Source organism: Oncorhynchus keta, chromosome 11 (genome assembly GCF_023373465.1).
Source record: "Oncorhynchus keta strain PuntledgeMale-10-30-2019 chromosome 11, Oket_V2, whole genome shotgun sequence".
In the NCBI taxonomy this organism is placed as follows: domain Eukaryota; kingdom Metazoa; phylum Chordata; class Actinopteri; order Salmoniformes; family Salmonidae; genus Oncorhynchus; species Oncorhynchus keta.
This window is the reverse complement of record NC_068431.1, coordinates 45,700,658-45,722,026: the sequence shown is the minus strand read 5'-3', so window position 1 is coordinate 45,722,026 and position 21,369 is coordinate 45,700,658. Positions and strand designations below refer to the sequence as shown.

The 21,369-nt window shown below is 42.4% G+C and overlaps 2 protein-coding genes across 5 annotated transcripts; both read left to right on the top strand.

Moving 5' to 3' along the window:
• The first annotated feature begins 582 nt into the window (after nucleotides 1-582).
• On the top strand, nucleotides 583-1,989 carry LOC118390749 (28S ribosomal protein S12, mitochondrial-like). Of its 2 annotated transcripts, none has more exons than XM_035781466.2 (3): nucleotides 583-748; nucleotides 865-915; nucleotides 1,546-1,989. In XM_035781466.2, the coding sequence occupies exons 2-3, from the start codon at nucleotides 867-869 to the stop codon at nucleotides 1,929-1,931; spliced, it is 435 nt and encodes a 144-aa protein (XP_035637359.1). In that variant the 5' UTR covers nucleotides 583-748; nucleotides 865-866; the 3' UTR covers nucleotides 1,932-1,989. The 2 variants fall into 2 exon arrangements, with proteins under 2 accessions (XP_035637359.1, XP_052313282.1); XM_052457322.1 differs by having other exon boundaries at nucleotides 610-791.
• A 312-nt stretch (nucleotides 1,990-2,301) lies between these two features.
• LOC118390338 (chromosome-associated kinesin KIF4-like) lies at nucleotides 2,302-18,109 on the top strand. 3 transcript variants are annotated; one of them, XM_035780793.2, is made up of 30 exons: nucleotides 2,302-2,615; nucleotides 3,265-3,388; nucleotides 4,008-4,122; nucleotides 4,252-4,442; nucleotides 4,684-4,782; nucleotides 6,655-6,821; nucleotides 7,049-7,143; nucleotides 7,669-7,788; nucleotides 8,435-8,610; nucleotides 8,708-8,769; nucleotides 10,656-10,788; nucleotides 10,932-10,990; nucleotides 11,092-11,197; nucleotides 11,791-11,913; nucleotides 12,145-12,318; nucleotides 12,496-12,599; nucleotides 12,819-12,963; nucleotides 13,137-13,247; nucleotides 13,362-13,445; nucleotides 13,591-13,704; nucleotides 13,935-14,090; nucleotides 14,258-14,355; nucleotides 15,065-15,194; nucleotides 15,570-15,854; nucleotides 16,058-16,135; nucleotides 16,341-16,439; nucleotides 16,595-16,768; nucleotides 16,887-17,012; nucleotides 17,125-17,247; nucleotides 17,506-18,109. In XM_035780793.2, the coding sequence occupies exons 2-30, from the start codon at nucleotides 3,266-3,268 to the stop codon at nucleotides 17,680-17,682; spliced, it is 3,747 nt and encodes a 1,248-aa protein (XP_035636686.1). In that variant the 5' UTR covers nucleotides 2,302-2,615; nucleotide 3,265; the 3' UTR covers nucleotides 17,683-18,109. The 3 variants fall into 3 exon arrangements, with proteins under 3 accessions (XP_035636686.1, XP_035636688.1, XP_035636687.1); XM_035780795.2 differs by having other exon boundaries at nucleotides 2,303-2,615; nucleotides 17,128-17,247; XM_035780794.2 differs by lacking the exon at nucleotides 2,302-2,615 and adding an exon at nucleotides 2,867-3,007.
• The last annotated feature ends 3,260 nt before the right edge of the window (nucleotides 18,110-21,369 follow it).

The window sequence follows — 21,369 nt, the reverse complement described above, 5'->3', positions numbered from 1 at the left end:
CATTCGCTTTTTCCTTTCATCTTCCCTCTTTCACACATCTGTGTTCTCTTGTTCATTCAGTCGTACCTCACTCATGGAAACCATGTCCTTATGAGTCATTTACCTCATACGCATCTATCCCCCTGTTCTCTTCTCTCTCGTTTTGCATCCGCTTGCTACTTCATCTGCTCCACACAGAACCACATACATAGACATTCACACACAAACAACGCCTCCCCTCTCTTTCTCGTAGATGGATGTGAAGAAATGTTATCCACCTGGCAAAAAAACGTATACAATAGGCTACCTGTGGTGGTTCTCAGCTGTTAGATTATTTTCTTCCTGTCAATTATAAACACGGACAAAGAATTATATCAAATATAAGGAACTAGTGAGATGCCTGATCTGTCATCTTTGGTTTACCCTTCAGCTCCAGCACACCCCTATTTCAGGGATTCTAAAATATAGGATACCTTGGGGCTTGTTTAGAAAATGTTCGACATCAGATCCAAAATCATAGTCTTATCCTCTGGCCAACTCATGTGCATGGTGTTTTTGTGTGTGTAACCGGCCAGTAGGTGGCAGTAGTGCTCTTACAAAAATCTGCAACGGAAGCCGTCGCACTCAATACGGAAGATGTCAAATACTTCCTGCGGTCATACGCGTGAGAGCAGTTACGCTTTCTTATTTTCCCTATTATAATTTGTTATATATATTGTAAAGACACACGTCGGTGGTTTGACCTTGGACAGGAACTGAAAATAAACAAGTACGGTTTGAAAATACTGTAGAGCATGGCTTTGGACTAAATGGTAGGGTTAGCTGCAAGGTTAACAATGTGACACAGACAGGTTCCCCTAAATCCTATATATGCCTATTTTGCAGGGATGGCGTCATTGGGGAGTCTGAGACCAATGTTGACATCACTAATGCAAGGTAACTTCATCATTCCTGCCTATTTTGCACACGCACTGAAAAATGTATGCACGCACGAGTAAGTTGCTTTGGATATATGCGTCAGTTTAAAGGCACATAATACAATATAGTCATATTACACACGTTTGTTTTACTATCGTGGGGACCAGACAATTGATTCCCGTTCAAAGTCATATTTGCATAACCTCAAACTCTAAACCCTAAAATAACGTTTTTTTCTTGTGGGGACTGGTGAAATGCCCACACTTGTCTGAATCTGTCTTATTTTACTATCCTTGTGAGGACTTCTGGTCCCCACAAGGATAGTGAAACCAAAAAGACACGCAAACACAGAGGCTTGACATCCATGCTCTTGACTTCAGACCTGCAGAGGTAGGACATCTTACCTTGTGAGGGCCAGTGTGTGGAAGCACAGCTGATTAGACTAAAAAGTATTTTTTATTGAGGACCAGATTATAAACTTCTAAATTGAATTGTACTGCTTTGGCTGCAGCAAAATTATGCACACTATCCCTACTTCAGAATATCGTCAGCATCTTGTTTAGGCCTACACGAGCTGTTATGTTTACAGTTTACTCTCAACATTAGAAGTTGGAGCAGATCTCTTACTCACTCTTTGTACCCTACTAGTGTCTCAGTCTGTCTCCCAATGGTCCGGACCTGTCCTCTCCAGAACTATGGCTACTCTGAATCAGATGCATCGCCGGGGGAAGCCGTCCCCCCCTCCCCCGAGCGTCAGCGCCATGTTCGGCCGCCCCCAGCTGAAGGCAGTGATCCTGAAGACAATGATCCGGAAACCCAAGAAGCCAAACTCGGCCAACCGTAAATGTGCCAGAGTCCGCCTGAGTAACGGCAAGGAGGCAGTGGTCTTCATCCCCGGGGAGGGACACAACCTCCAAGAGCACAATGTAGTGCTGGTGCAGGGGGGCAGGACACAGGACCTGCCAGGAGTCAAGCTGACTGTGGTCAGGGGAAAATATGACTGCGCTCATGTTGTGAAGAAGAAAAATAACTGAGAGGGATAGGGAATGTTTTTTGTTGTATATGTGTAATAAATGTCTTAGTTCAAACTTGGCTTGGACCCAGTGATTGATCTCTTGTGATTTATCCCATGTTTCATTAATTCCCTATTCACTTTTGCCTAGTTAAATAAAGGTTAAATAAATAATAAATTGCGGACTTCAGCTATGCTATATCCAGAGATGAGCACATTGAACAGAATCACTGAGCAAATCTCTTTCTCTTCTCAACTAGATGGTCTACCCCCTGGCCAGACCAACCCCTAACCCGGATGACGCTGGGTCGATTTATGAAATAAATACCTGCAGTTTAAACAGTTTAGATTCATAGCATATGTCAGACTTTTATTTTGAAACATGAAACAGGCACATGACACCAGCAGACGCGTGTTGGTGGAGGCGGAGCTGAATATTTGAATGTGGCGGGCAAGACGAGATCCATGACAATCACCGACTGAAGTTATTTTGACGGGAAAAAAAAACGTTCAGTCAACGACATTTATTACGACAACTGATGTGTGGTTACATGTGGGTCTTATTCTAGCCTCTGAAAAAAATATATAGTTTTAAGAAACATTTAACTAACGTTCGTGGTGACTAAGCTAGAGGCAAACTCATTTTAGCGAACGTTAGCTAGCTCATTGCAGGGGTCAAGACCAACGTCTGGCCAGCCCAAAAAAGGTAAGTGACCGTCCTTCGATAAGTTACGAAACGTGTTTGGCATGGCAGTGTAGTGGTATGAACAACGATGGTTTAGCTATCGGCAAAATGGCTAGCTAGTTAGGTAACCAAATACAATCAAGCTACATGCTGGCTAGAATTCACCGTCAGTACTATCAGCAAAGATGGTGGTGGATAAATGAAAGAGTTCACTCACACGCCGTTTACCATTGAACACAAATAGTAAGTTCCGGTCTACCAGCGAGGGCGTGTCTCTCTTCCTGTTTTGTCTGATATCAGGTGTTTTTGAATTAATTACAATGAGACAAAAGTAGCTTTCAGAAAATACAAATTTTCGATCTGCAACGTTTCAAGATTTCCTTTTGCTTCAAATGTTTTATTTATTTAACTAGGTAAGTCCATTAAGAACAAATTCTTATTTACAATTACGGCCAAGGAACAGTGAGTTGCCTTGTTCGGGGGTAGAAAGACAGATTTTTACCATGTCAGCTATGGGATTTGATCTAGAAACCTTTTGGTTACTGATCCAATGCTCTAACCACTAGCTTACCTGACGCCCCTAATGACAACATTGCTTTGATATTTGATATTGGCCACACTGTCTGTTACATAATTTTATGCATCTGTCACCTATTACCTGATTTCGCAGCATGACAAAGGAGGATGATAAGTCCATCCCCGTGCGGGTTGCCCTGCGGTGTCGACCTTTGGTTACTAAAGAAATCAACGAGGGTTGCCAGACCTGTCTCACCTTCGTGCCAGGGGATCCACAGGTCAACAATTGTTTCTACAAGACATAACTCAGCACTTGGCATTGCTTTGTCCCGCAACGAGACATTGTTTACAGATTGCTTGTTGCGGAACTTCCATAGCCTGGCGTTGTTAATCAACCAAACCTAAACTATTTGGTTTCACCAAAGTAATGTTTCCCGTTGAGACATTTTCCAATATCTCTAGAAACAATACTTACGATTTGTCTGGTTGAATGTGTCCTTCACTGTCAAATAAGTGTTTAAAACACGTTTTTATCCAGGGTCTTCCATTTTCAGCCTGTAGAAGTAGAGATTATACCCAGTAGTTTACTCTCGCGTGACAATGGCAGCCCACTGGCAGAAAATGGAACACCCTGGATAAAAATGTGTTTTAAACACTTATTTGATAACAAAAGAGACATACAACCTGAAAAAAAGTAAGTATTGTTCCTACATATTTGGATATGCTTCTGTTTACAGGAAACTTATTTTGGTGAAACCAACTAGTTTAGGTGTGGTTGATCGAGGACGCCAGGCTATGGAAGCTTATGCAACTAGCCATCTGCAACACTTAGCCTGATGATTTATGGATTCAATTCCATAAGGACAATTGTTGTCTTATAATTCTTCTCTCTTGCAGGTGATTGTTGGCATTGAAAAGGCGTTCACGTACGATTATGTTTTTGATCCTACAACTGAACAAGAGGAAGTCTTCAACAGTGCTGTTTCACCGTTGTTGTGTGGTCTTTTCAAAGGTACAGGGTGGAAAATATGTTTACTTTCACACAGGATTGCCTATAGAACCAGTACTGGTTCTATGGGTATGTGCAAAATGGAATAGAATCAATAAGCTGTATGTGTAATGTTTCTACTCTTCTTTTCAGGCTATCATGCTACTGTGCTTGCGTATGGTCAGACGGGTTCGGGGAAGACCTTTTCTATGGGAGGAACCTATACGTCGGCCCAAGAGAATGAGCCCACCGTCGGCGTCATCCCCAGGGTGGTCAGAATGATCTTCCAGGAAAGGGAGAAGCATACGGATTGTGAATTCTCTCTGGCAGTGTCTTACCTGGAGGTGTGTGGGAACCTCTGCATTATTCATCATGATTGTCACAACACAATGCATGTTTTTACTGTGATAATGGACAAAACAATCATTGTTACCGGTACATTCCTCTTCTCAGAAACTCAAAACAGGGAGTCGTGATGCTTAAAAAGACAGGATTCGGATTATTGACGAAATACATTTCTTTGTGTCTAGAAGTATCCTGGCCATGTTTTTCTGTAACGTTTTGACTTAATTTTGTGTGCCATAGATATACAATGAAGACATCCTGGACTTGCTCTGTCCATCGGTATCCAAAGATAAACCATCAACCATCAACATTCGGGAGGACCCCAAGGAAGGCATAAAGGTGTGTGTCTTTTACAGTTGAAAATGTTGCTAAATATGTCTGAAACGAGTCAAATGTACTTGTTTGGGGGAATGTACTAGAGGTCGACCGTTTGATTTTTCAACAGTGATTTCCACCGGTCTAATGTCCATTGCTCGTGTTTCTTGGCCCAAGCAAGCCTCTTCTTCTTATTGGTGTCCTTTAGTAGGGGTTTCTTTGCAGCAATTTGTGCAAATCAGGCATTCATGGTCAGTCTCCTCTGAACAGTTGATGTTGATGTGTTTGTTACTTGAACTCTGTGAAGCATTTATTTGTGCTGCAATCTGAGGTGCCGTTAACTCTGAACTTGCAGCAGAGGTAACTCTGGATCTTCCTTTCCTGAAGCGGTCCTCACGAGAGCCAGTTTCATTATAGCGCTTGATGGTTTTGCGACTGCACTTGAAGAAACTTTTGAAGATCTTAATTTTACGAATTGACTGACCTTCATGACTTAGGGCTAGTCGTCCCACTAGCAGGGACAATTTCTGGGTGCTGAATTCAAATAAATAATCATAAAAATGATGGATATTAAACGTTAAGGTACATATGTCTTTTATTGGTTGAAAGCGTAAGTTCTTGTTAATCTAACTGCACTGTCCGATTTACTGTAGCTATTACAGTGAAAACATGCCATGTGATTGTTTGAGGACGACGCCCCACATTAAAATATTTTTCCACCGTCACAGGTTTCACAAATGGCGATTACATTCACTTACTTTTTGAAAATCTTCCTGATTTGTCATCCAAAGGGTCCCAGCTATAACATGTAATGTTGTTTTGTTAGATAAAATCCTTCTTTATATCCCAAAAAGTCGGTTTAGTTGGCGCCATCGATTTGAGTAATCCACTCCTTCCAACATGCAGAGAAAGGAATCTGAAAATATACCCCTAAACTTTGTTTTAACAAGTAAAAATATGTTTCTATTTACTCCTCAGATACCCTAAAATATAATCAAACTATAATATTTCTTATGGAAAGAAGTATGTTCAATAGGAAACCGATTTTTAGCAGGTGCGTCCTGTCTTCATGGCACGGGCAAACACCAATTTCCCTTTACTAAAACTGATATTTCTTATTTGTTTTTGAAGTTACAAGCCTGAAACCTTGAACATAGACTGCTGACACCCTGTGGAACACATAGGAATTGCATCCAGGGAGCAGATTTTCAATATGACCTTATTACTTGCCATTCTAAGAGGATGGTTTTTCTTTGTATTTTCTCCTACCATATCTATTGTGTTGTATTCTCCTACATTATTTTAAAATTGTACTAACTTAAAAAGTGTTTTATTTCCAATGGTACCAATTATTTGCATATCCTGGCTTCAGGGCCTGAGCAACAGGCAGTTTTACTTTGGGCACGTCATTCAGGCGGAAATAGAGAAAAAAGGGTTAAATGATAGGCTGTAATTTCTCTTTGTTTATTTGAGCTGTTCTTACCATAATATGGACTTGGTCTTTTACCAAATAGGGCTATCTTCTGTATACCCCCTCCCCCTACCTTGTCACAACACAACTGATTGGCTCAAATGCATTAAGAAGGAAAGCCATTCCACAATTGAACTTTTAACAAGAAACACCTGTTAATTGAAATGCATTCCAGGTGACTACCTCATGAAGCTGGTTGAGAGAATCCCAAAAGTGTGCAAATCTGTCATCAAAGGGGGGCTAAGGATCTCAAATGTATTTTGATTTAACGCTATTGCTTACTACATGATCCCATAGGTGTTATAATCATAGTTTGATGTCTTCACTATTTTTCTACAATGTAGTAAAAATAAAAACCCTCGCATGAGTAAGTTTGTCCAAACTTTTGTCTGTACTGTATGTTTAACCCATTCTCCCTATCTTAGATCGTGGGCCTGACTGAGAGGGAGGTGTTCTCTGCCAATGAGATGGTGGGCTGCTTGGAGCTGGGGAACTCAGCCCGTACTGTAGGCTCCACTGCCATGAATGCTGCCTCGTCTCGCTCCCATGCCATCTTCACCATCACCCTGGAGCAGCGCAGAGGGGCAGACAAGTCAGTCTTCTCTCTAACTTTCTCCCATAGATCTGTCTCACTTTCTAATTTTCATCCCAAGGAAACGTTGCAGTCCATGAATGTATCCGACACGCAAAGCGCTGCATTAACATTTTCTTATATGCAAATCTCTGTTGATATAGTTAATTCAAATAATTTGTTTTAAGTGTGTTGTAAGTTGATTTGTTCTCATTTCTTCTGTTCTGTTTCTAAATGTGTGTTTGTAGATCTGACAATGTGGTGTCAAAGCTACACCTGGTGGATCTGGCTGGCTCTGAGAGACAAAAGAAAACCAAAGCTGAGGGCGATCGTCTGAAGGAAGGTGAGTCAACTACCAGAAGCTAACGCTTTGGAAAACAGCAGTAAGCTGTGTGCTTTGAAGCCAATTATTGCTTGTCTGGAAAATGTGGTGAGGCTTCATATGGAGGGTGTGACGCAGTTGCGGAGCCTCCGGAGGCATGCAGAGACCAAATCAAGCTCTGAACTGCATCACCGTGGGCTTCAAATTTTGTAACAATGTGGATGGCTCCACATTGACAAGATTGGTTGACAGTAGGTGTGGGGTGGTACATCCTGTATAAACACAAACTCACTTCCTTGACAACTTCCTTCACTATCTCTGCTCCGCTAAGCGCAAGACGTATGAAAGCAGAGGCTGCATCACAGTAAATGCTGTACGGCCATTTCAGATGTTGGATTGACAAAGCTTTGCCTTTTCAGTATTGTTACGGCCCATTATTAGCACAATCTACAAGTTTTAAATGACAGTCCCAGTTCTAATTCATTGTGTTGTTAGTTTGGTATCAGAACCTTATTTGACTCTCTGCTGTCTTCCTGTCTGCTCTAGGCATCAGCATCAACCGAGGCCTGCTCTCCCTGGGCAACGTGATCAGCGCTCTGGGTGACGAGAGCAAGAAAGGCACCTTTGTCCCCTACAGAGACTCCAAACTAACCCGCCTGCTCCAGGGTGAGAGTTCGATGGGTTCAGGGGGATGTGGTAGTTGAGCAGTCTAAATCCGGGCATTGCCGCCCATGTATGTTCTTCCTGGGTCTAGTGGTATCAATTCAGGATTTGCTTTTAAGCACAATGAACATAATAAATATGTGTTACAAGGCCTTGTGGTAGTCGGATGACTGAGAACAGTCGAGATGCATACGTTGTATACCCTAAGGCAGAGGTAGGCAATTAGATTAAACCACAGGCTGATTTTTGCTGGAGAGGATGTTCGCGGGGCCGGACCATAATTTGTACAATGCAAATTGTCCCAAAAAGGCAATGTGTTTTCTAATACAATCATTTTATACCTTGATTACATTGAGACACGATCACATGTTTTTTTGTTGTCGTGTGGGAATACTTGGGAACAGATTGTCGAAATTAAATTAATTTTAGCTGAATTCTGGTGATTTTATTCTTTAAAAAAAAAATATATATATACCCTCAACTAAAACTCACTCGTTGGACGCCTGTTGCCGACTCCTGCCCTAAGGCATTCAACGCAACACAAAGACATATTCATCAAAAACCGTAATGTTTCTTAGATTTAGAGACTGAATAGCCCTCCATGTTTAAAAGTGTGCATTGAAGAATCAATTCCTGCTTTCTCCAACAGATTCTTTGGGAGGTAACAGCCACACCTTAATGATAGCGTGTGTCAGCCCTGCAGACTCCAACATTGAGGAGACCATCAACACGTTGCGTTACGCTGACAGAGCTCGCAAGATAAAAAACAAGCCTGTGGTCAACGTGGACCCTCGAGCTGCTGAAATGAAACGTCTGAAGCAGCAGGTAGGTAGTGACCACTGACCACCGTGCTAAGTGACCCTACATTTACACGATTCAAGTGTCCATTGTTTTGATGGAATATTTCCTCTTTTGGACACAGGTCCAGGAGCTACAGGTGATGCTTCTGCATGCACGTGGTGGTGTGGCACCAGTGCTTTCTGGGTAATTACTACTAAATCATTTCCCCAACTGACATACAGTTGAAGTCGGTAGTTTACATACACTTAGCTTAGAGTCATTAAAACTCGTTTTTAAACCACTCCACAAATGTCTTGTTAACAAACTATAGTTTTGATAAGTTGGTTTGGACATCTACTTTGTGCATGACACAAGTAGTTTTTCCAACAATTGATTACAGACAGATTATTTCACTTATAATTCACTGTATCACAATTCCAATGGGTCAGAAGTGTACATACACTAAGTTGACTGTGCCTTTAAACAGCTTGGAAAATTCCAGAAAATTATGTTATGGCTTTAGAAGCTTCTGATAGGCTAATTGACATCATTTGAGTCAAATGGAGGTGTACCTGTGGATGTATTTCAAGGCCTACCAAGTCTGGTTCATACTTGGGAGCAATTTCCAAACGCCTGAAGGTACCACGTTTATCTGTACAAACAATAGTACGCAAGTATAAACGCCATGGGACCACGCAGCCATCATACCGCTCAGAAAGGAGACGCGTTCTGTCTCTTAGAGATGAACGTACTTTGGTGCGAAAAGTGCAAATCAATCCCAGAACAACAGCAAAGGACCTTGTGAAGATGAGGGAGGAAACGGGTACATAAGTATCTATATCCACAGTAAAACAAGTCCAATATCGACATAACCTGAAAGGCAGCTCAGCAAGGAAGAAGCCACTGCTCCAAAACAGCCATAAAAAAAAGTCAGACTACGGTTTGCAACTGCACATGGGGACAAAGATCGTACTTTTTAGAGAAATGTCTGATGAAACCAAAAAAGAACTGTTTGGCCATGATGACCATTGTTATGTTTGGAGGAAAAAGGGGGAGGCTTGCAAGCCGAAAAACACCATCCCAACGGTGAAGCACGGGGTGGCAGATCATGTTGTGGGGGGCTTTGCTACAGGAGGGACTGATGCACTTCACAAAATAGATGGCATCATGAGGGGGGAAAATTATGTGGCTATAATGAAGCAACATCTCAGGACATCAGTCAGGAAGTTAAAGCTTGGTCGCAAATGGGTCTTCCAAATGGACAATGACCCCAAGCATACTTCCAAAGTTGTGGCAAAAAGGACAACAAAGCCAAGGTATTGGAGTGGCCATCTCAAAGCCCTGACCTCAATCCTATAGAAAATGTGTGGGCAGAACTGAAAAGGCGTGTGCGAGCAAAGAGGCCTACAAACCTGACTCAGTTACACCAGCTCTGTCAGGAGGAATGGGCCAACATTCACCCAACTTACTGTGGGAAGCATGTGGAAGACTACCGAAAACGTTTGACCCAAGTTAAACAATTTAAAGGCAATGCTACCAAATACTAATTGAGTGTATGTAAACTTCTGACCCAGTGGGAATGTGATGAAAGAAATAAAAGTTGAAATAAATCATTATCTTCTCTATTATTCTGACATTTCACATTCTTAAAATAAAGTGGGAATCCTAACTGACCTAAGACAGTGAATTTTTACTAGGATTAAATATCAGGAATTGTGAAAAACTGAGTTAAATGTATTTGGCTAAGGTGTATGTAAACTTCCGACGACAACTGTACGTCCTTAGTTCTCTATCCGTCTATTCAGCCAAAGAGTCTTTAAACCTTTGACTGGCAGAATGAACATCCACTAGTCCTTGCTATCTGGGATCCTTGGGACGTATATACCCCATTTGATAGTCAATTTTAAAATGGTTAAGGTTAGATGAGGGGTATGGTTAGGTTTAGGGTAAGGATGTCTCAAGGGTCTCGGATAGCACTAAACTAACTTCGATTCTGGGAGCTTAAAAAGGGTAATTTCCTTGTTAAAAAAAATATGAAAATACTTCCAAAAAGTATCTCACTGACTCCTTCCATCCCTTATCTGAAAAAGGACTGAGCCAGCAGAGAACGTGTCGAAGATCCTGGAGAGGACCCGTGCCCTGCAGGTTGAGAACAACAAACTGAGCCGTGCTCTGAGTGAGGCAGCAGGCCAGACTGCCCTGATGTTTGAGAGGATCATCATGGTAAGGATCTGCACTGGTCTTGCACTAGGTCTGTCTTGTCACAGGCCATACCAACATCACACAGCAATGCTGACTCACCGTTTAGAATAGTTGGAGATATTACCATGATCTTCACGTGCCATACTTTGTCACTCTACACACAGACCGAGCAAGCAAATGAAAAACTGCAAAGCAAACTGCAAGAGTTGAAACAGCATGCAGCGTAAGTCTGAACTCTTATGTGTTTCGCCCATTGTCTTCATTGTCCTTATAAGTCATTGGCACCAGAATTATCTGTGTTAAAACTTAATACTTTTCTTTTAGGTGTAAAGTGGACCTGCAGAGGGTGATGGAGACTCTGGAAGACCAGGAGCTGAAGGAGAATGTGGAAGTGATCCAGAATCTGCAGCAAGTCATCCTGCAGCTCCAGGTACTGCCGGACGAGGGAGCTCTCATAAACCACCAGGCTGGATCTACTGCTGCGTGACTGACTGCATTCAGTCCCCTTTTATATGTTTAGCGAGCAAAGCACATTAGACAATTGTCTGCAGTCCATTGTAGCTAAGCTGTTGCTGTTCAATGCCATTACTTTATATGCTATGAAAGTGACGCAGAATTTTCCAGGAAGTGGCCTGGTAGATTTAATTTCATTTTGTAGGCTTTTTGAATGGTCTTCAGGGCAAAAATGTCATAAAAGACATCTGTCAGAAGTAAATTCCCCACAAACACGGATATTATTTTTCACAAATGTTTTGACTTAATCGTCAAGCTCATTCCAAATATCAGGAGACTGACCCCAGAAGTATGACATAAGGTAATGGCACTTTCACAGTGTATTGATCATGTAATCATAAAGATAATGGACACTTGATTTATTTTCCATTCAATTACACACATTGCATGTGTAACACCATCCATTTGATGGCTGGATATTTTAGTTCCCTACACGATATTTCATTCCATTAATAAGAAGCTGCTTTGTATCGTGTCTGGGTAATAATGTCTGTGCTCTTGTCCCTCCAGGATGAGAGTGCTGGCCTTGCTGCCACCATTGAGGCGTTGGCTGCAGACTGTGGGGCTGAAGGAGATGACAGCCCACATGTGTCTGGCAGCTGCAACGAAATCCCAACTGATGGTTCACCTTCTGTAAGTTTCTGGTCGTCTAATGCAGAATCCTGTCTGTGCTACAGATCTGCTTCTGCAAGGCTGTTGTTTCCTGAAGACATCCAGACGTGTTTTGGGGTTGTTGCATTTTTTTGGTATTTTTTGAATTGTTGTACATGGTGTTTGTGGGTTTTGTACAACGGGTATGTTGTACAAAACGGGTGTGTTTTTGTTATCATAGAAGCATACATCCTCTTCCCCCACCCTACACAGGCTGCTGTTGACAAAGACTCTACAGAGGGCTTCACTACCCAACATGCCTTGCGCCAGGCCCAAATGTCCAAGGAGCTGATTGAGCTCAACAACATTCTGGCTCTAAAGGAGGAGTTTGTCCGGAAGATGTGCCAGAACGACAGCCACCTGGAGCCTATGCAGACTGAACACCAGGTAGGGCTGGAGATGAGACTGGAGAGAAAATATGGGTTGGCTGTAATGGAGGTTGAGAGGGCTGCAACAGGTGAGACAGCACCAGCACAGCACTTTGATTCTTATCCACTGGGAATGTTTTTGACTGTCTGCTTCAAACTGAACTGATGGAGCTCCTCATTGACTGTTCCCCTTCAGAATAACATCAAGAGTCTGCAGACATCAGTGGGTTCTCTGCAGAAGGAGAAGGAGGACCTCATCCAGGTTCTCCACTCTGCCAAGAAGGACGTTAATCAGGCTAAGTAAGGCAGCTGGCCTCATTGGTGGGGTTCAAACAGCATCTTTATGTTCAGGCTGCATATTGAATTGATATGATAGTTATCTGTTGTGGGAGTCTCTTTCATAAGAGCCATGAGCTTGGTGTGTATTCACAACTGTATGTTTAGTATAAACATTCCTCTGCATTTACAATGGAGTCATCAGTAATTTCCCTGTCTCTATTCCCTCCATCTGTCCACCAGGCTGAGCGAGCAGCGTAGGAAGCGTCTGCAGGAGCTGGAGGGTCAGATCACAGACATGAAGAAGAAGCTCCAGGAGCAGTCCAAGCTCCTCAAGCTCAAAGAGTCCTCTGTCCGCAGCGTGGCCAAGCTCAACCATGAGATCCAGGTATGACCGGGTGCTTGCCAGTGGCTGACCTAATCAGCAGGATTTCAGGACAATGAGAGGTTTTCAGTCGAAGGTCATCGGAATCTAAAAAACTTGAATTCGGGCCTTGCGATGGCAATCCAAGACGGGGTTGTTGATGGCGTCTCTTGTTTGTTTGCTCTCTTTCCCTGTAGGCTATGAAAAGTCAGCGTGTACAGCTGATGAGGCAGATGAAGGAGGACTCTGAGAAGTTCAGAGTGTGGAAGAATAAGAAGGACAAGGAGGTGCTTCAGCTCAAGGAGAAGGTGTGTGTGTGTGTGTGTCCATAAGACACACTGTTCACCATATTCATTTCCATGTGGTTACGATTGATTGTTGTTTAAAAAAATAAAATACAAAAATTCTCACCTCTCTCTCAGGACCGTAAACGTCAGTTTCAGATGGTGAAGCTTGAGAGTGACTTCCAGAAGCAGGCTAATGTCCTGCGCCGTAAAACTGAGGAGGTGAGGCCTGGGTCTTGTGCACCGTTCTTCTGTTTTCGTCTGCAGACCTAATCGACCAGGAGAAAGTGTTTCGTGTCAATTCTTCAATGGTTGTTAGCTGGAAGTGCAGAGAGATATTTCAAATTCTGCCGGTGTTCACCTTCAGGCTGCAGCAGCCAATAAGCGTCTGAAGGATGCCCTGCAGAAGAGGAGTGAGGTGGCCGAGAAACGAAAGGACGTCCATTACAGAGGGCTGGAGGGAGCAGCCGGGAGAGTGAAGGTCCAGTCACCTTTGTTTGATTCTGTGTGCGTCGGTGTAAACTGTTTTGTGTGAGGGGTCCTGGTTTTCAAGAAAGGAAACGATTACCATAATGTGGTAAATTAATCTGCGTTGTGTTGTCTGAGAGGTTGTGTGGTTTCAATGAGTGCTGTGACTGTATATGCATGTATCAATGACCGAGTGAGTAATGTATGCTGTGACCAGAATCTGACGTATGTGTGTGAGTGCAGACCTGGCTCCTGAACGAAGTGGAGGTGCTGGTGAGCACAGGGGAGGCGCGGCGCCACCTGCAGGACCTGCTGGAGGACAGGAAGATCCTGGCAGAGGAGATCTCCCAGCTCAAACAGCAGATGGAGGCAGGGGAGCGGCCCTCTGCCAAAGTCAGGGTGAGTGAAGTTCCTCTCCTAAAGAGATCAATGAGAATCTGAGCTTTTACTAAATGAGGATTCAGTGGAATTTCCACCGCTAGGCTACATGAGGAAATGATGCCTCTGTTTCTCTACAGAAGTTAAACTGTTGTTATTGTGCGTTCTCTCTCCCAACACTTTCACAGCGTCGGACCCTCATCATCTCCGAGCTGGAGAGCCAGGGAGAGCTGGAGGCATCTCTCAGTAAACAGGTGGACAACCTGGAGACGGAGATAAACCTCAGGTGAGTCTGACTAGTACAGACCTTACCCATTACCTCCCACGGCTGAGGGATTCCTTCAGTTCCACTCACATTGATCTCCTCTTACTGCTAATGCATTTGTGTTTTTCATAGACAAGGGTACCCAGATCATTTGTCTTTTAGTTGCATTGCTAAGCATTTTTTGCACTCATTGGGTATTCCCGACCCTTTTCTCCTTTGCTTGCCTGGAGAAATGTTGTCATAGTAAGGCATTGCTCCAAAGCTTTTCACACCTTCCAAAGCCTACGCCTTCCCATCTGTTCATTGTTAGTTCCTGTTGATAGGATATTGTGACTGCTGCCAGAAGCAAGTCCTTAAGAACTCGGTTAATTTAATGAGGACAGGAGAGTAATGATATGTGATTGGCATAAAATGTGATCAAGTATTTACATTTGGTCAAGTGAATCACATCCATGTGCATTTATCGATACACATTCACATCAATCAAATGTATTTATAAAGCCCTTTTTACATCAGCGGATGTCACAAAGTGCTATACAGAAACCCGGCCTAAAACCCCAAACAGAAAGCAATGCAAATGTAGAAGCACGGTGGCTAGGAAAAACTCCCATAAAAGTCAGAAACCTAGAGAGGGACCAGGCTCTGAGGAGTGGCCAGTCCTCTTCTGGCTGTGCCAGATGGAGATTATAACAGTACATGGCCACGTGCTGTTCCATGGATTTCCTCCTAGGAGTGCCCAGATAGCTGACCTACAACAGAAGGTCCTGGACGCAGACAATGAGGGGCGCTTGAAGCAACGCTGGGACAACATCACTACTATAGTGGAGGCCAAGTGTGCCCTCAAGGTCCTCATGTCAGAGGTGAGACGCATTCACATATCGTTGAACTGCATGCTTTTTAGTCTCACAAATCACATTCGAAATGTCTTGAAAAGCATGTTACTTGCCTACCTTGTAAGCGGCAAGGTAGCCTAGTGGTTAGAGCGTTGTACTAGTAACCGGAAGGTTGCAAGTTCAAACCCCTGAGCTGACATGGTACAAATCTGTCGTTCTGCCCCTGAACATGCAGTTAACCCACTGTTCCTAGGCCGTCATTGAAAATAAGAATTTGTTCTTAACTGACTTGCCTGGTTAAATAAAGGTGTATATATAAAAAATAAAAAATGGAAATCAATGCCCAAAAATAATGTTCACTGACAAAATGCATGACCACCAAAAATGTTACCGCCTCCACAGTTGGTGTCTGCCAAAACGGCCAGTTCTAAGCTGGAGAGTGACCTGAAGCAAGAGAAGGGCAACATGCTGGACCTGCAGAAGACTATGTGTGATGAGAGGAAAGTGATGTCCACCATGGAAATGGAGAACCAGCACCACCTGGTGGAGCTGGAGCAGATGCACCAGGAGAAGGTCCTGTACCTCCTGGGTCAGCTGCAGAGCAAAGAGAGACCGTCTGTGGAGAAAAAGCAGGTGGAGGAGACTTCCAAACGGGAGAGGGAGCTTCTGCAGCGCCTCAAGTTCCAGGTCTGTCACACTGTCCTCTCAGCTACTGTGCTCACTGACATGTTATAGGAATGGTCATATAGTCAGTAAGGTCACATGCATGTGTTTCTACTATTAATCCTAATTGTCCATGTAGGTTGACTGCACTCAAAAATCAGCTCAGAATGTTGAGTTTGCTGAATAGAGGTTCTAACCCCCTCCAAATATAATGCTCGTCTCTACAGGAGGATGAGTTTGAAAAGATGCAGAAATTGAATGAGCAAAACCAGAGGCTGTTGGATGACAATGAACAATACAAAAAGGTAAACACACAGCTGGGCATATACAAGGACAATATAACACTCAAGAACAATGGTCTATAGGTAACATTATTATTATTATTTTTAATTTGTAAATGACTATTCTCACACCCATTGCTCTAAAAGGACAGGTTATTACAATTTGAAACATTAAGGTCTACTATTTGTTGAAACTGTCCATGTCAAGCAACGTTTGTTCTGTTCTCAGAAACTAACACTGCTCCAGTTGGCCAGTGGGAAAAAGATGAACGTCCTGCCAGCATCCACTCAGTCCCCAGACGACTCCTTTGAGTACATCCCGCCAAAGGTAGGCCACTGACATCCTTCCTTACCACTGTCTGTTTCATATCCAACTGTTAGAGGAAAGATTACCCCTATATGAGTCTAGGGGAAGCTGACCCTGACCCAGGCAGTGCTGGGAGGTTGCACCATCTCACTGGTGGTGTTCTTTACCTCCTGCAGCCTAAAGGTCACCGTTTCACTACAACCAAGGCTCCCCTGAATATGGCCATCAACATTGAGGAGCTGGAGGAGTCTGTCTCCGAGCCAGAGGAGGAGGATGAGTGGTGCCCTGAGAAGAATGAGAGAGGCCGTAACAGAAAGAACTCCAACGTCAAGAAACCCAAGTCAACAGGGGTGAGAACTTAGTCTTTATTCAATTATTTTGTGAGACAGGCAACACTGTCGGTTTAGAGATGGTCAGATCACTATTATCATTGCATTTGCAGTGTTAAAAGTTCACATTTTTGTTAAGTGTGCCTGTAAGGGTCGCTGTGGCAACAAGCTGTGCCGGTGCCGTAAGGGAATGATGACCTGTGGGGAAAACTGCCAATGTGACCATGAGAAGTGTCGTAACATCGGCAACCAGAGGTCCAGTACAGTAAGTTCAAAAATACCCTATGTTGTATTCTACATAGGCTCCCTACATTGAATAGAATGTATCATTGTTTGTGCATATATTTTTCTGAATAATTTCCCTCTCTTCCTAAAAGCAGGACTCTAGCGAAGTCACAGATGATGGGTCCAAAGATTTGGTTTCTATTCTTCAAGATCCCACAGCCATTAGTTCTGGGGATACCACGTTCTTTAAACCACCCTGTGCCACTCCCACCAAGGTAGGCTGCTCTATACCATCAACAATGGGCTCAATGGTTGTAACATCATACCCTCAACAGACTCATCACACTCTCTTCCAGAAGGGTACTGTTTAAGGGTCAAGGTGCCTTGGGTAGTGTTATGTTTGAGTTGGTAATGAATCTGGTGTGGTGATATTATTTTACACTGAGCTGCACCTAAAGTGGGTATTGGGTATTTCAGATCATGTCCTTATTTAAAGTGCTGAAAATAGATTTTTCCTCGCTTTATTCTTATAGCTTGTGAGGAAGACTGTCTCTGTTTCTGCTGAAGAGGAGGAGGAGGAGGAGGAAGATGATGATGATGATGATAAAGAGAGGAACACAACCAGCTTATTGAAGAAGAAGAAACGAGGCCTTACTAGCTTCCAGAACAGCTTTTTCTCTGGATGTACGCCCATCAGGGAAGAGTCTTGAGGTGGGCAAAGGAAGCTAGTATAGACAAATCACGCAAGAACTTAGCCCCTGCTATAGGATAGTCCTTTCATCTGTTTTTGTCAATGTTTTGTTATTCTTTTTTTTTTTTCAATGCCTTAAATGTCCACTCCTACGTTCCTTGTAATAAAGTGTAGAAATTGATTCTAAATTAGACATCACTCTTTTATCTGTTTTGAATCTGAGGGCATTGGAAAATTCACTTACTCTGAACTGACTTAAATGTCTTAATTATGAGGGCTGAAATGCACTAACAAGCTGATTTATTTTGATGTTGATCATACAAGGGAATTATTTTGTCACTTGAAATGTAAATGTTTAATAGGTTGTATGTAATGGATTTTCTATCAATAGACATTTTTTAAATACTCATTTTTATTGTTATCCATAATAAATGAATAATTCATGATTATTTGTCCTATAGTTAATAAATCTCATTCTTTAATCAGATGTCTAACAAAAAAAAACATATGTCCAATCCAATTATCACCCTTTCAGTATGAAGGATTCTGGGTCAGCGTTGTAATATTGTCGTTAGCGTTCCCATTTGAAGACTATTGCAGTGTTTTCACTCAGCTCCCAACCTTTTAATGCTATAGTCAACATGACATCTACTCTGAACTGCTGCCATTTTAAGACTCAGTCAAAGCAATGTGGTTTTATAGAGGGGCAGCTTTGGTCCAAATTCAAAATGGCGTCTGAGAGCACTTTAAAACCAAATACCTTACGCTGAAATAGATAATGGCCCAGGGTGATTTGGATGATCGAGGTCTGGAAACATTTTAAAGCAACAACAAAAATAACTGCCCTGATTATACACAGCCCGAATACTCTTACATTTTATTTGGCTGTATTTTGCATTTAGTTTCTTTCTGGTCATCCAATATTGCAGTGTGTTATTTGACTGTTTATGCCTACCAAGCCATATGTTCTATCTGATAGGTGACCGAAGGCAATTTTTATTGAGGTTTGTGTTGCATCTGTACATGGCTCTTGGTTGAGCGAATGAGGGAGAGGTGATTTTATTACGCAGTAGTCAGTGTTTGCAGAAAATTCAAACGAGTTCTAAGTTCAGGTGTGATTACTTCCCTGACCTGAATATATGAATGGCGATGAGGCTGTGCAGCCAGTCAACCATTGGATTTATCTGGAAATGTCAGGAAGGCATTCCTCTACTGAAGGTTGCCAACAGTGCGAACTGCTGAGGCACATAATTTAGCATCAGACGGTGTACTTGGAATACTATTGGTTGGTAGTGTCCATCTTAACTGCCAAGCGTGCTTGAATTGTGATCTAAATATTTTCATACATACTATTTTATCCTGTTTTGTATACACATCAGTATTAATGGAGCTCAATTGAAATATGGAGATAGTTGTCACACTAAGTCTGAATTGGTTGACAGGGTGCCTCTAAGGCTGCGTTTACACAGGCAGCCCAAATTCTGATCTTTTTCCAATAATTGGTCTTTACACCAATCAGATCAGCTGTTTTTCCCATAATGGGGCAGCATGTGTAAATGCTGCCAGAGCTTGCCAGATATGGACATGTTGTAGCCTACATGTTGAGGAGTAAAACACTTTAATTTAGTCAGGTGTGTGGGGGGGATTAGAATCTAATGACCCCGACTGTCTGGGTCTCTATTGTTATTGAGGGCCTTGCCCCTCTGCCTTTGAAGAGATTAGAAGTATGACTCATCTGTGGGGGCATATGCCTAATGGGGGAAATTAGTTGCAAAATAAGAGTACCTGGAGGCCTGTTGCTCACATTTCCAAGACAGAATCTAGTCAGCTAACATTTCTTGCTGCCTTGTCTTAACCTTTTAATTTTAGTAATGTTCACCATTACAACCATATTTGTACATGTTACATAGATCACAAGTGCATATTGTAATGTTATTGGAAGTAATTTCTATAATCAACAGCTTACATTATACTTGTAGAAGTGTAAATAAAGTATGACAAGTAATGCAGAACAAATAATTGTTTACTATCAGGTAATCATCTTTCCAATTTGAAGACAACACATGAAATCTGAATGCTATCTGGCACATTCACAATCTGGTGTTTGTCAAACTACGTCTGTGCAGCTGTCTAACTGTTAAAATATGCCTCAGGCAGGCACCAGAGAATCACATGTACCTTCCTGGAATGTGGAGAATGCTGCCTTTTCAACTGCATGCAAGAGACCGACAATGCCTACAGGAGAATAATTTGAACTGTTTAAATACCTAAAAATGTTGAACCTATGTCTCCTGGGACAATCATTGTTTTTCGTGATGACATGCGTCACATTAAATCAATATCTGAGAGATGGACAATTTTGGCCACCCTCTAAATCGGTGGTATTCAAAGTCTGGGTCACCAAATTAATTTATATATGGGGGAATTTTTTTTTTGAATGCAGCTTAGTACTGTTGCAATTCACCTATCTTCCACATAGGGAAGAAATTCTAGGTGTAGTACAGATGATTTTATGGGACAATATAAGGTGCCTTCGGAAAATATTCAGACCCCTTGACTTTTTCCATATTTTGTTACGTTACAGCCTTATTCTAAAATGTATATATTTTTTAATCCTCAAATCGACAATACCCCATAATGACAAAGCAAAAACAGGTTATTAGAAAAGTTTGCAAATGTATTAAAAATAACATTGTATTTACTTAAGTATTCAGACCCTTTGACTTGAAATTGAGCTCAGGTGCATCCTGTTTCCATTGAACATCCTTGAGATGTTGCTACGACTTGATTGGAGTCCACCCGTGGTAAATTAAATTGACTGGACATGATTTGGAAAGGAGCACACCTGTCTATATAAGGACCCACAGTTGACAGTGCGTGTCAGCAAAAACCAAGCCTTAAGGTCAAAGGAATTGTCCGTAGAGCTCCAAGACAGGACTTTGGGGAAGGGTACAAAAAAAATGTATGCAGCATTGAAGGTCCTCAAGAACAGTGGCCTCTATCATTCTTAAATGGAAGAAGTTTGGAACCACCAAAATTACTTAGAGCTGGCCGCCCATCCAAACTGAGCAATCGGGGGAGAAGGACCTTAGTCAGGTTAGTGACCAAGATCCCGATGGTTACTCTGACAGAGCTCCAGAGTTCCTCTTTGGAGATGGTTGTCCTGGAAGGTTCTCCCATCTCTGCAGCACTTCACCAATCGGGCCTTTATGGTAGAGTTACCAGACCGAAGCCACTCTTCAGTAAAAGACACATGTCAGCCCGCTTGGTGTTTGCCAAAAGGCACCTAAAGATTCTACCACCATGAGAAACAAGATTCTCTGGTCTGATGAAACCAAGATTAAACTATTTGGCCTGAATGCCAAGTGTCACATCTGGAGGAAACCTTGCACGGTAAAGCATGGTGGTGGCATCATGCTGTGGGGATGTTTGTCAGTGGCAGGATCGAGGGAAAGATGAACGAAGCAAAGTACAGAGATCCTTGATGAAAACCTGCTCAGGACGTCAGAATGGGGCGAGGGTTAACCTTCCAAATGTGTATATACAGTTGAAGTTGGAAGTTTACATACACCTTAGAAATACATTTAAAAATTCAGTTTTTCACAATTCCTGACATTTAATCCAAGTAAAAATCCCTTGTTTTAGGTCAGTTAGGCTCATCACTTCATTTTCAGAATGTGAAATGTCAGAATAATAGTAGAGAATT